The 11,505-nt window shown below is 46.4% G+C and overlaps 1 protein-coding gene across 1 annotated transcript in view; it reads left to right on the forward strand.

The window, feature by feature from the left end:
* Window positions 1-11,297, forward strand: part of RAP2A (RAP2A, member of RAS oncogene family) — a 32,964-nt gene extending 21,667 nt beyond the window's left edge. The window contains exon 2 of the mRNA XM_007521910.3: window positions 7,365-11,297. Within this exon, the coding sequence (XP_007521972.1) occupies window positions 7,365-7,602 (238 nt within the window). The 3' untranslated portion in view covers window positions 7,603-11,297. The remainder of the gene's footprint in view (window positions 1-7,364) is intronic.
* The last annotated feature ends 208 nt before the right edge of the window (window positions 11,298-11,505 follow it).

Raw genomic sequence — 11,505 nt, forward strand, 5'->3', positions numbered from 1 at the left:
ACAGATTTTTTTTTTTTTTTTTTTTTTTTTTTTTTACAAAAGAGAATCCTATGTAGCCATCAATGTGATATCCTTCATGTACTGGTGTAGAAAGTTCAATGAGATCATATGAACATTACATCTAATGAACATCTTTGGTAAATATTCTGAATTTCTATACATATGCAAACCACCTAAGTTGGTAAACACCAAAGTAGTCGTCGTGATGATTCTCACAGAGATGAGGTCAAGAGTTGCTTTCTTTCCCCTCTACCTATTTAAGCATTGCCAAGGACTTTTTATTTTTATTTTTACTACCAGGGTTATCTCTGGGACTCAGTGTCAGCACTACAAATCCACTGCTCCCATTGATAGGACAGAGAGAAATTGAGAAGGGACCATTGCCGAGCCATGCATAAAGCTCCCTCAGCCAGAGGCGACCCGCCGGCCAGCGTTGCTAGTGCTGCGTCCCTGCGTTCAGCAGGCTGGGCGGCTTAGAAGAGCCAGTCTGTGAATCAGTGCACTATGCCACCCTGCCCACGGGCACAGTAGTGCAAAATTCATGTGAATGAGACGAGCGTTTGTCCACAGGGAAATAGGGAGAGACACCTGCAGACCTGCTTCACCACCTTTGAAGCTTCCGCCCTGCAGATGGGGGCCAGGGGCTTGAACCCGGGTCCTTGTGCATGGTAGCAGGTGCACTCAACTGGTTGTGCCAACACTCAGCTCTGGGATTTTATTTTCATCAGGAACCATTGCTTATTTAATTTGAGCAGAGACTGGCAAAAGAAAACCTACTTTTATTTGGAGAGAATGAAAAGGATAATTGTCAAGGGTGAACGAATTGGAATCTGTCAGAAGAAGGGCCGTGATGGTGTAGACCACAGTGTGTTAAATAAAGCCTTTTAGCACTCAGCAAGAGGGCAAAATGGGTTGCCTGAGGTCTGTGTCTGCATCTCTCAAAAGATGCTTGAGCGTAGCCACTTAATGTCATGAAGCCGCCAAGGCACCAGGATTGGTGGCATTTTGCCTGTGACTTTTTGAGTATAGGACATGTCTAACAACGGGTGAGAGGTTGAGCCAGGGGGCCTATAAAAACCTTCAGGTCCTTTCCAAATTCAAAGAAACTCATATTTCAGTGCAGTTGTGAAAACAAACAAAAGGACTCAAGGAGACAGCGGAGTGGTAGCAGTCAGGTGCACTCTAGCCCTCATCTGTTAGGCTGCAGACCCTCACAAGCAAGCGAAGGGAACTAGCAGCGGTGATGGCTACCTACAGCTGGCCAGTGATGGAGAGAGGAGGAGTTGACTGTGCCTGCCACGGTAGAAAGGCCTGAGCCTGTCACACAGAATATAGTCCAGGCTCACAGACTAGTAGGTGAAGCCGGCAATCTTGAAATTCTGAAGCCTCACCATTGGAACTTACAAATGAGGACACACTGTTTGTTTTCATTTATTTATAAAATAAAAATGTCGACAAGACCATAGGATAAGAGGGATACAATTTCTGCTACTCTCTCCAGAGTTCTGTATCCCATCCCCTCCTTGAAAGCTTTCCTATTCTTTACCCTTCTGGAAGCATGGACCCAGGGCCATTGTGGGGTGCAGAAGGTGGAAGGTCTGGCTTCTGCAATTTTTTCCTCCGCTAGACATGGGCATTGGGTGGGTTGATCCATACTCCCAGCTTGTCTCTCTCATAGTCTTTGCTTTTGTTCTTAGAGGCAGAGAAAGAGAGAGAGAGAGTGAAAGATCACAGCACTGAAGCTCTCTCTTCAGTGCAGCAGGGGCCGGGCTTGAACCCAGGCAGGTCGTGTATGTGGCCAAGCAGTGCACTATCCAGGTGAACTATGTCACTGACCCAGTGGTATGCCATTTAATTGGCTCTGGAGTCTCGGTCTCACCAGCTCTGATTCAGCAGCTCTGGAGCAATGTGCAAGAATCAGGACGGTTCAGTCCTCTAGTTTACACCCAGCCAGAAGAAGATAGAAAGCTGTACCAGCACATTCAGGACAGTCGGGACAGTTACTGGAAGGGAGAAGACAACCTCGAGTTTGCTGATGGACCCAGCTGACGCTCTGGCTGTGCACAAAATTCCCGCAGCCAGGATCCACACACAACACTGGTGCTGCGTCCCTGCGTTCAGCAGGCTGGGCGGCTTAGAAGAGCCAGTCTGTGGATCAGTGCACTATGCCACCCTGCCCATGGGCACAGCAGACAGTGCGGAAATTCATGTGGATAAGACGGCATTTGTCCCCAGACTGAGAACAAGAATAAAGCTCTTTGAGCTGCAGCTGTCGCCACCTGCCCCCAGTCATGTGAGCCCCAAGGAGGAGCTATCAGGGCAGGCAGGTCAGCCAGGGTTGGACATGTGGTGGGAGCGTGAGCCCCTCACTCAGACTGCCCAGGTGCCGCCCACGCCCTGGTCTGCATGGAGCAGTTTGCAGTGAGCCTGTTACTGACTCTTGTGACTCGTCGCCATCTGTCCCCCAGCTAGGTCTTGACCACCATGACAGATGTGCCTTGAGTGCCTAAAAGCAGTGTGTAGTGGGCTCTTACCCAGCAGCAGACTCAGCTAGACACCCCAGAGTTTGTGTCGGGACAGTACAGTCAGAGCGCTGGCACTGGGGGCTGACGGAGTGGGGGTGCCTCTCCCTTCAATCTGTGGTCTCTGCGGGTCCCCTTGAAAGTCACTGTCGCTCTGCTGTCCACACTCAAACAGCTCTTGGAGGTCATGTAAGAACAGAGCCTCGAGTTGAACAGTTGCTCGGTGAAATGCTGTGTTGGTTATAGGGGCAAGCACCCCCTCCCCCTCCCCCATTGTGCCCCAGTTTCTAACCTCACCATGTCCAGTCAGCTCCTTGGTCAGTTCAAGCAGCAGTTAAGGAGGCAATGACATTCTGACTTGTCAGACCTTGTGGGAGGTGAGGGCTGGGGCTGGGGCCCCATGTAGGCATCTTGTTGTGTATGTTTTGTTTAATTAAAACACCCCATTGAGAAACATGCAGAACAATGAAACTGAACCACTATATTTTACCAAATTCAAAAGTAAATTCCAAGGTGGATCAAGGATTTGGATGTTAGACCAGAAACTATAGATACTTACAGGAAAATATTGGCAGAACTCTTTTCTGCATAAATTTTAAAGACATCTTCAATGAAACAAATCCAGTTACAAAGAAGACTAAGACAAGTATAAACTGTGGGACTACATCAAATTAAAAAGCTTCTTCACAGCGAAAGAAACCACTACCCAAACCAAGAGACCACTCACAGAATAGGAGAAGATCTTTACATGCTATACATCAGACAAGAGGCTAATAACCAAAATATATATAAAGAGCTTGCCGAACTCAACGACAAGAAAACAAATAACTCCATCCAAAAATGGGGGGAGGACATGGACAGAATATTCACCACAGAAGAGATCCAAAAGGCCGAGAAACACATGAAAAAATGCTCCAAGTCTTTGATTGTCAGAGAAATGCAAATCAAGACAACAATGAGATACCGATACCACTTCACTCCTGTGAGAATGTCATACATCAGAAAAGGTAACAGCAGCAAATGCTGGAGAGGGTGTGGGGTCAAAGGAACCATCCTGCACCGCAGGTGGGAATGTCAATTGGTCCAGCCTCTGTGGAGAACAGTCTGGAGAACTCTCCGAAGGCTAGAAATAGACCTACCTATGATCCTGCAATTCCTCTCCTGGGGATATATCCTAAGGAATCCAGCATACCCATCCAAAAAGATGTGTACACATACATTCTTAGCAGCACAATTTGTAATAGCCAAAACCTGGAAACTACCCAGGTGTCCAACAACAGATGAGTGGCTGAGCAAGTTGCGGTTTATATACACAATGGAATACTACTCAGCTATAAAAAATGGCGACTTCACCATTTTCAGCCCATCCCGGATGCAGCTTGATGAAATCACGTTAAGTGGAATAAGTCAGAAAAAGAAGGATGAATATAGGATGATCTCACTCTCAGGTAGAAGTTGGAAAAACAAGATCAGAAGAGAAAACACAAGTAGAACCTGAACTGGAATTGGTGTATTACACCAAAGTAAAAGACTGGGATGGGTGGGTGGGGAGAATACAGGCCCAAAAAGGATGACAGAGGACCTGGTAGGGGCTGTATTATTATATAGAAACTGGGAAATGTTACGCATGTACAAACTATTGTATTTACTGTCGAATGTAAAACATTAATTCCCCAATAAAGAAATAAATTTTTAAAAAAATGCCCATTGCTCTGGTGGAGGTGGAGGTCAGGGAACCCCAGCACTGTTTCTTTCTCTCTGCCTCTTCCCGTCTTCCTTCGGTGAGATCTGCACCCCCTCTCCCAACTTATCTCCACCCTGCTTCCTGCCCTTTCTGGTCCCTTGTCACTAGGATGCTCATGCCAGGGCCTGGGCAAGGGCCGGGCTGACAGCAGCTGGCCTCCATGTTCCACAGGCCTCCATTCCTCTCTGGCCTGTCTCTGTACCCTGACCCACCATTGAAGGAGCTCCTTTCCTCCTCCCTCCATCAGTTCCTCCTGCTTCTCCACACTTCTGGCCACTGCAGCCCTAATGGCACGAGGGGGAGTCAAGGCCCTGAGTCCCCCGGCCTGCCCCATAGCCACGCTGTGCATGAGAGCAGACGCTTGGATCCTTTTCTGCTAACAAGGACATGAGATCTGGGCGACGGGAGCAGGGGCACCGCTAAGCTCCTGCCTCAGAGCCCTTCCTGGTGTCTCATTTACTCACTGGAAAAAGAAATTGCAAGGGAAGGGGGAGAGAGAGTGTGAGAGAGACCTGCAGCACTGCTTCACCACTGGTGAAGATTTCCCCCTGCACGTGGGGACCAGGGCTTGAACCTGGGTTCTTACTCATTGTGATGTGAGCTCAACCAGGTGCACCAACTCTAGGCCCCAGGTTTAGGTTTTTTTTTTCCTTTTTTTTTTTTTTTTTTAAAGAGACACAAATTAGCTCACCTGGGAAAGCCCCAGTGCCCTACCTTCTGAGCCCTTGGTGTGACTGAGGCAAGAGATCACCGGGCAGAGGTGGTAAGCAATAAATTCCCAACAGGTCCTTAGGTAAGAATCACCCAGATTCATATCCAGGACCCGAGGGACGGAGCATGTATTTCTGCGCCCTTTGTAGAGAGAATCATGCTCAGATACTGGGACCTTCTTTCCTTCCTTTTCCTATCACTTGGTATCTGTTAGCTTAGCTGTATTCAAACATGTTGATTCAGAGAAACCTTATCTGAGTTCACCTGCCAGCTCTAACAAGGATTCCACATGGAATTTCTCTCCTAGTTCTTCTGGTGGTCAGAAGTCCAAGATCCAGGCTCCAGAAGGGTCACCTTTGCACTCTGACCTCACAAGGCAGTAAGGACAAGAAGCCTCCACCGGGCAGGGCTCTTGGAAGAACACTCTTCCCACCCCCCCACCCCCCAGGGCAGAGCCTTTAAAAGTGACCACCTTGAATTGTGTGGAGTTGCACCCCTCTTATCCTATGGTTTTGTCAGTGTTTCCTTTTTATAAATAAAAAAACAAAAACAAAAGAAAACCACCACCTTGGGGAGTCACCGGTCTAATGGTGTGAAAGGGTCAGCCATTTAGTCTCGTTAGCACAGGTGTCCGGGGAAGGGCAGGACAAAAACAGGGATGACATCGAAGAATACTAATGGCTGCTGTCCCGGGAGTAACTGCATGTTAGAGAGCAGCATTTACAAGCCTGACACCTGAGAGGCCCCAGGTTCAATTCCTGGCACCAGAACAAGTCAGAGCGGAGCACTGTTCTTCTGCCTGTGTGTGTGTCATTATCTGAGAAGTCGGTAAAGTCTTTTGTTTGTTTGTTTTGTTTTTAAGAGCCCCAAGATAGCTCTCCTGGGAAGGTGCCCATCTTGTTGAATGTGTGATCGAGGTTCTAGCCTACCCCCTCCCACCATGCTGGGATAGGTCTCGGTTCTATGATGTCTTTCCCTCTGTCCATCTCTGTGTGTGTCTGTCTTTATCAATAAAAGCCTGGAGTAGTGAAGCCCAGGCAATACAGAAATGAAAATGAAATTTAAAAATGTCCTAACAGTTGAAATGTTTAACACTTGTCAGGCTGAAAAGATTGCCTTTCAGCTGGCTAATTGGACAGTTTCGTAGAGAAATGGTATGGTCACGTTAGGTGGTTTTCAGGCTAATTAGGAAATTGGATTTGTTCATTGCTGTGCACTGAGTAAAATTTTGTAGGCTGGCAGTTAAAAACATTACAGTGGCAGTTACAATGCCCATATCCAGTGGAGAAACAATTACAGAAGCCAGAACTCCTACTTTCTGCACCCCAAAAACAATTTTGACCCATACTCTCAGTGGAGAAGTGACAGGAGGGAGAGGATAAGAGGCTCAGAACTCCAGCTCCATCAGGACCTGCAGACAGAGGAGGGGTATCGGGTGTAGTGATAAGGTCATGAGTGGCTTGTAGGGGAAGAGAGGGTGGGACCTGGAAGAAAAGGGGGCAGGCATATACAAATGCAGACAGATGTAGAGGAGAGCTGACCCATGTCTGCAACCTTAGAGCTACTGTGGCTTGCGATGGAAGGATTGGGGATTCAGAACCTGGTGGTGGGAATGGTGTGGAATTATACTACACAGTTATAATATACAAGTATATTGACATGTAATTTTGTAAATCAATATAAATCACTAATAATTTTTTAAAAAAATTTAAAAATACTTGACATTTGTTTACACAGTAGGTCTGTTAGCTCAACAACTGTAAAATCTGAGTAAGCATCTCATAATAAAGGAAAAATACAAACTACTCTAAGTGGATCTATCCAGGGGTTCTGAAAGTTACTCTCCAGGTTTATCTGGAAGCATAAATTGACTTTAAGGGACTTGTAACTGATAATTTAAACACCAAACATTTATTTATTTACTTATTTATTTATCGGACAGGACAGAGAGAAATTGGGAGAAGTGGGGAAATAGAGAAAGACAGGCCTGCAGACCTGCTTCACCACTTGTGAAGTGTTCCCCCTACAGGTGGGGAGCTGGGGGGTTCAAATCCAGACCCCCCATAACTTTTATTTTAACGAGAGAGGGGGAGGCTAGAGTACTGCTAAGCTCTGGGTTATGGTGGTGCTGGGAATTGAACTCGAGACCTCTGGAGCCTTAGGCACAAAAGATCTTTTCCAAAACCGTTATGCTATTCTCCACAGCCCTGAAAAACCCCTTCATGGTCCACTATGAGAGCAGCTTTTAGACGCTTCCCTCCCCACCCCACCCCACCCCACCCCACCCCACCCCACCCCACGTGGACAAGTAGGGAGCAGATCATTGCCGTGCGATTAAAGAGAAACCTGCGGCTAACTTCTCGCACGCCCTTGTGTTTTGTCCATAGGTATGAGAAAGTGCCGGTCATCTTGGTCGGGAACAAAGTGGACCTGGAAAGCGAGAGAGAAGTGTCCTCCAACGAGGGCCGAGCCCTGGCGGAGGAGTGGGGCTGCCCATTCATGGAGACCTCTGCCAAGAGCAAGACCATGGTGGACGAGCTCTTTGCAGAGATCGTGAGGCAGATGAACTATGCCGCCCAGCCTGACAAAGACGACCCGTGCTGTTCCGCCTGCAACATCCAGTAGCGAGCGTCGACCACACAGGGGAAGCGTGTGCCAGCCTTGCCACCCCTCCTGGGAGCACACGGGCTGCTGTGGCTGGAGCCTGTGCTGAAGCGTGAGCAGGGATTCTCAGTGGCCTGGGAACCACTGTGGTCACCACTGTCCTCAGCCTCCTTTCTGCACCTGCAGCTGGAAGGCCTGGCCAGTCGTCCCTCTGTGGGGCGACCTCCTTGGGAACCTGGCCGAGCTGACAGAAGCAACTATTGTAAAAAACCAAACCAAACAAAAAAACAAACCCACAAGTGATCATGAGGGAGTGACCAGAAGAAATCCTAGGCGCACCGGACAGTTAAAATATTTTGTCTTCTTTAAAAAAAAAAAAATTAAGTATAAAGGAGAAATATTTTCCTACGAGAGTACTGAACTTCAGGAATCAAGAGAGTGCTTCTAACCAATGTTTCCTGCCAGGCGAGCTGAGAACAGCTGAAGCTGCCAGAGGAATTACAGAGGCAAGAGTCTGCTCGGCTGACACATTTGTGCTGTGTGTGTGTGTGTGTGTGTTTCCTTTTTTGTTTTGTTTCGTTTCTGCTCTTGTTTTTTTCTTTCTCCAAATCGGATGCTTCTTGGTAGAGGTTATCCTGATGTGTGTCACAGAGCTTACTTACGAATTGTCAGGTCTCCACAGAGCTAAAGTCAGGACAGGTTGTGCAAAAAAATAAAAAGAAGCAAGCCTGGCTCTTGGATGTTGTGTCCACCAGCCCTACCTGGCCTCAGACCACTGATGGAGGCTGTGAGCGAGGGGTCAGCCCGGCCAGAAGCCCACCCTACGCACACTCCATTAACCCAGCAGCACGGGTCTCCATGGCCACACGGGAAGGAAGCCACCATGAATGAGAGATTGCCAGGCCTCACTGCCAGGATTCCAGGTTCTCGGGGATGAACTGGCACTACAGAGTCAGGAAAGTGAAGCCATGTCGCATGCACGTGTCCCGTTCGCAGCGACCTCACAGGACAGACACAGTCCAGAGATCTCTAGCGCCCCGCTCGCCTCTGTCTGCAGGGCCCTGGCGGCGGTGTGGCTCTCAGCCCGTCTGCTTTCAAAGTCAAGTTTGCCGCAGTTGCCGCAGAGCACCGCTGCAAGTTCTTGCAAAGCAGAATAACCATGGGAGAGAGTCCAGGCTTAAAGAGTAGCACATACATTTACAGGGTTGGAAGGTAAAGGGACAACAAGAACAGAAAGAAAAGAATGCCCCCTTTATCTTTAATTTTCCAGCAGGATCAAGATTTTCCTGATGACAGCTTTGCCCTGCCTCTGTGAAGGGGCGAAGAAAGCTAGGTGAATGTTTCAGTGGTTCTTGGTGTTTTGGTTTTTGAAAAAGGTGCTTCAGCTCTGATATTGCGGGTTGGTTTTCGTAGCTGTGGAATATTTATCATTTGCATGACTCTTTGTGGCACTGGGGGAAAAAAAAAAAAAAAACACCTCCCTGGAAGCTTTACAGTCAAATGGAGGAAGGGGTTCCAACTCCCTTCAGCACGGGAGATGCTGGAGAGGGTTGTCCCAAGCTGGTCCTCTGGAGAGAAATTTGGCCATCAGAGCTGCAGAGTCACAGAGCCTGGGCGCTTACACCACCTACAGAGTTCTGTTGGCTCCCATCCTTGTGCAGATAACCTCTGGTCTTCGCGTGCGTCCCCAGGGCAAGTGTGTATTCGTGTGTGTGCATGTGTGTTTGTGACTCCTAAGAATTTGGCACAAGTCAGAGAGAGAGACCAGACCGGCCTCTCCTAAGAAGCTGTACTGCAAAATATAGTGTATGAAAAAGCTTCTTTCTTTTTAACTTATTTATGTGATTTTTATAATCCTTGAAAGCATCGGTAGCGCGCCCCCCCCCAATGTTTTAGCAAACCGGCATTGGAAGATAGCAGAAACAAAGGTGGATGGCACCTTTTTTTCATAGGTGAGAAGCTAGAACTGTGGGTAAAAGCAGGCCATGGTCATCTGGAGTCTTGGAATTGTGAATACTTTCATTCTTCAGTATGACTTTTTAAAATAAATCACCAAGTATGATGTATGAACGCACTTGTTCACAGGACACAACATTTGAACCAAGGTGACCCAAGCAAATTACACTATGTGAAAATCGGCCTGACTCAGATACGTGGAAGAAGCAGAGATTCCAGAAGTAGGGCTTAACCTACCACAACCTACTCTGTTAGCACAGTGATTCTTGAAGCCTCTACTGTTTCAGAACACAGTTCTGTCTTTTAAAATTCCCACATTTAATAGCAGTTTATGACATCTACAATTCCCTATTAAAAAAAAAAAAACACACATACACACACACCTGGTGAGATTCTCAAGTTTTCCTTCACGTGCTGCTATGCCAATATCAGAAGTAAGTCATAGGGAAGTCACAGCAGAATGCAAGGGGAATTCTACTTAGTGTTTGTGACAAGACACTAAGATGCTGAAAACAACTGATGGAGCTGCCTGATCAGTGTTTCCACACAGTCCTTCGCGTTGAGTGATCAGAGCATCAGAGATCCTCGTGCCAGTCTTTCCTGATGTGAACATCACCTCCTTGAACTCGCATGAGTTCATCTGTGGAGATCTTCATTGAGAAACTCAAGAAGCAGGAAGACAGCGTGTGTTGACACAGGAAAGAACAGTGACCATAAAGAAAAGTCAGTGACATTGTGTTGCTACACACAGTGTCCCCTGATCAGACCAGCCACTAGGAAAAGTGAAAGTTTTTCTAACATGCCTTAAAAAAATGTGGTTTGATCCAAAGACCCACTTTTTCTTTAGGTCTTATGATAATGTTTTCCTTTTGTTTTACCTTTGTCCTGTTTTATACAAAAAGGCAGCATTTTAAAGTCTCTCTCCCTTCCCCCCTTTTTTTCTTATGATTTTTGGGTCCTTTTAAGCTGTGATAGTGATGGTTACTGACGCCCTCCGTGCTGCTCAGCTTTCAGAAAGCAAGCTGGCATCGTATCAAAAGTACGCCACAAAGAAAAAAAAATCTTTCTTCAACTCCTGAAAGGTGCTTTGATAAATTTCTCCTTTGGTTTGCAGAATTAGGACTGAGCTTTGGACTCCCAAATGTTCAGTCACCATCACTTTCCCGGGGTCAGACTACTGATACTTGTAAAAATGCTGCCTAAGGATGTGTTTCCAGTGGGAGTCTTGTCTGTGTGTATCTGACTACAATAAGTGCTCATTTGGCTTGTTGAAGTTTTTTCCTGTATGTTCCTATGTTCCTGTTGTTCTTTTTATTTCCCTTATCCCTTTTTTTTTTTTTTTTTGTCCTCGGTAAGTCTGTTGTTAGCACTGTACTGAGTAAGCTTTAATTGTCTCCTTAGCCAGTCAGATAAATGTTAAAGACTACGGGGGTCTTTTTTTTTTTTCTTCATTAACATATCATTGTGCATCTATTAAATCTTGATCAGGGTTTTAAGAATGACTGACGTGGGTTTTGGAAACAGACTTACCATTATTGATTTGGGGTTTCCCAGAGATAACAGTTCACAGTTAATAGTTGAGCTCTAATACAACTGACCATTTACAATTGAATGACAGTTTATTGTTTTTGTAACAATGTCAGTTGTCAAGCCTTGACATTTCAATTAAAACACGAGTCGTGGTTATAACTCAATGCAAATTCAACAGTTGTATTTGGAGTTAAATTATTTTAACAAATAAATTTATTTAATGAAACTTCCTCTGGGTTCATTTCGTTTTGTTCCCGTTTGTAAGTGACAATAAAAACAGCTAAAGGTCTCCATAGAATGAATTGCTGTAGACTCATTCAAACCGTGCCAGAAATACTCAAGCCAAATCAAATTGAAAAAGACATCATAAAAACAAGGGAGACAAGGGAGTCAGGCGGTAGCACAGTGGGCTAAACACACATGGCACGAAACTCAAGG

Source organism: Erinaceus europaeus, chromosome 5, assembly GCF_950295315.1.
Source record: "Erinaceus europaeus chromosome 5, mEriEur2.1, whole genome shotgun sequence".
Taxonomy (NCBI): Eukaryota; Metazoa; Chordata; class Mammalia; order Eulipotyphla; family Erinaceidae; genus Erinaceus; species Erinaceus europaeus.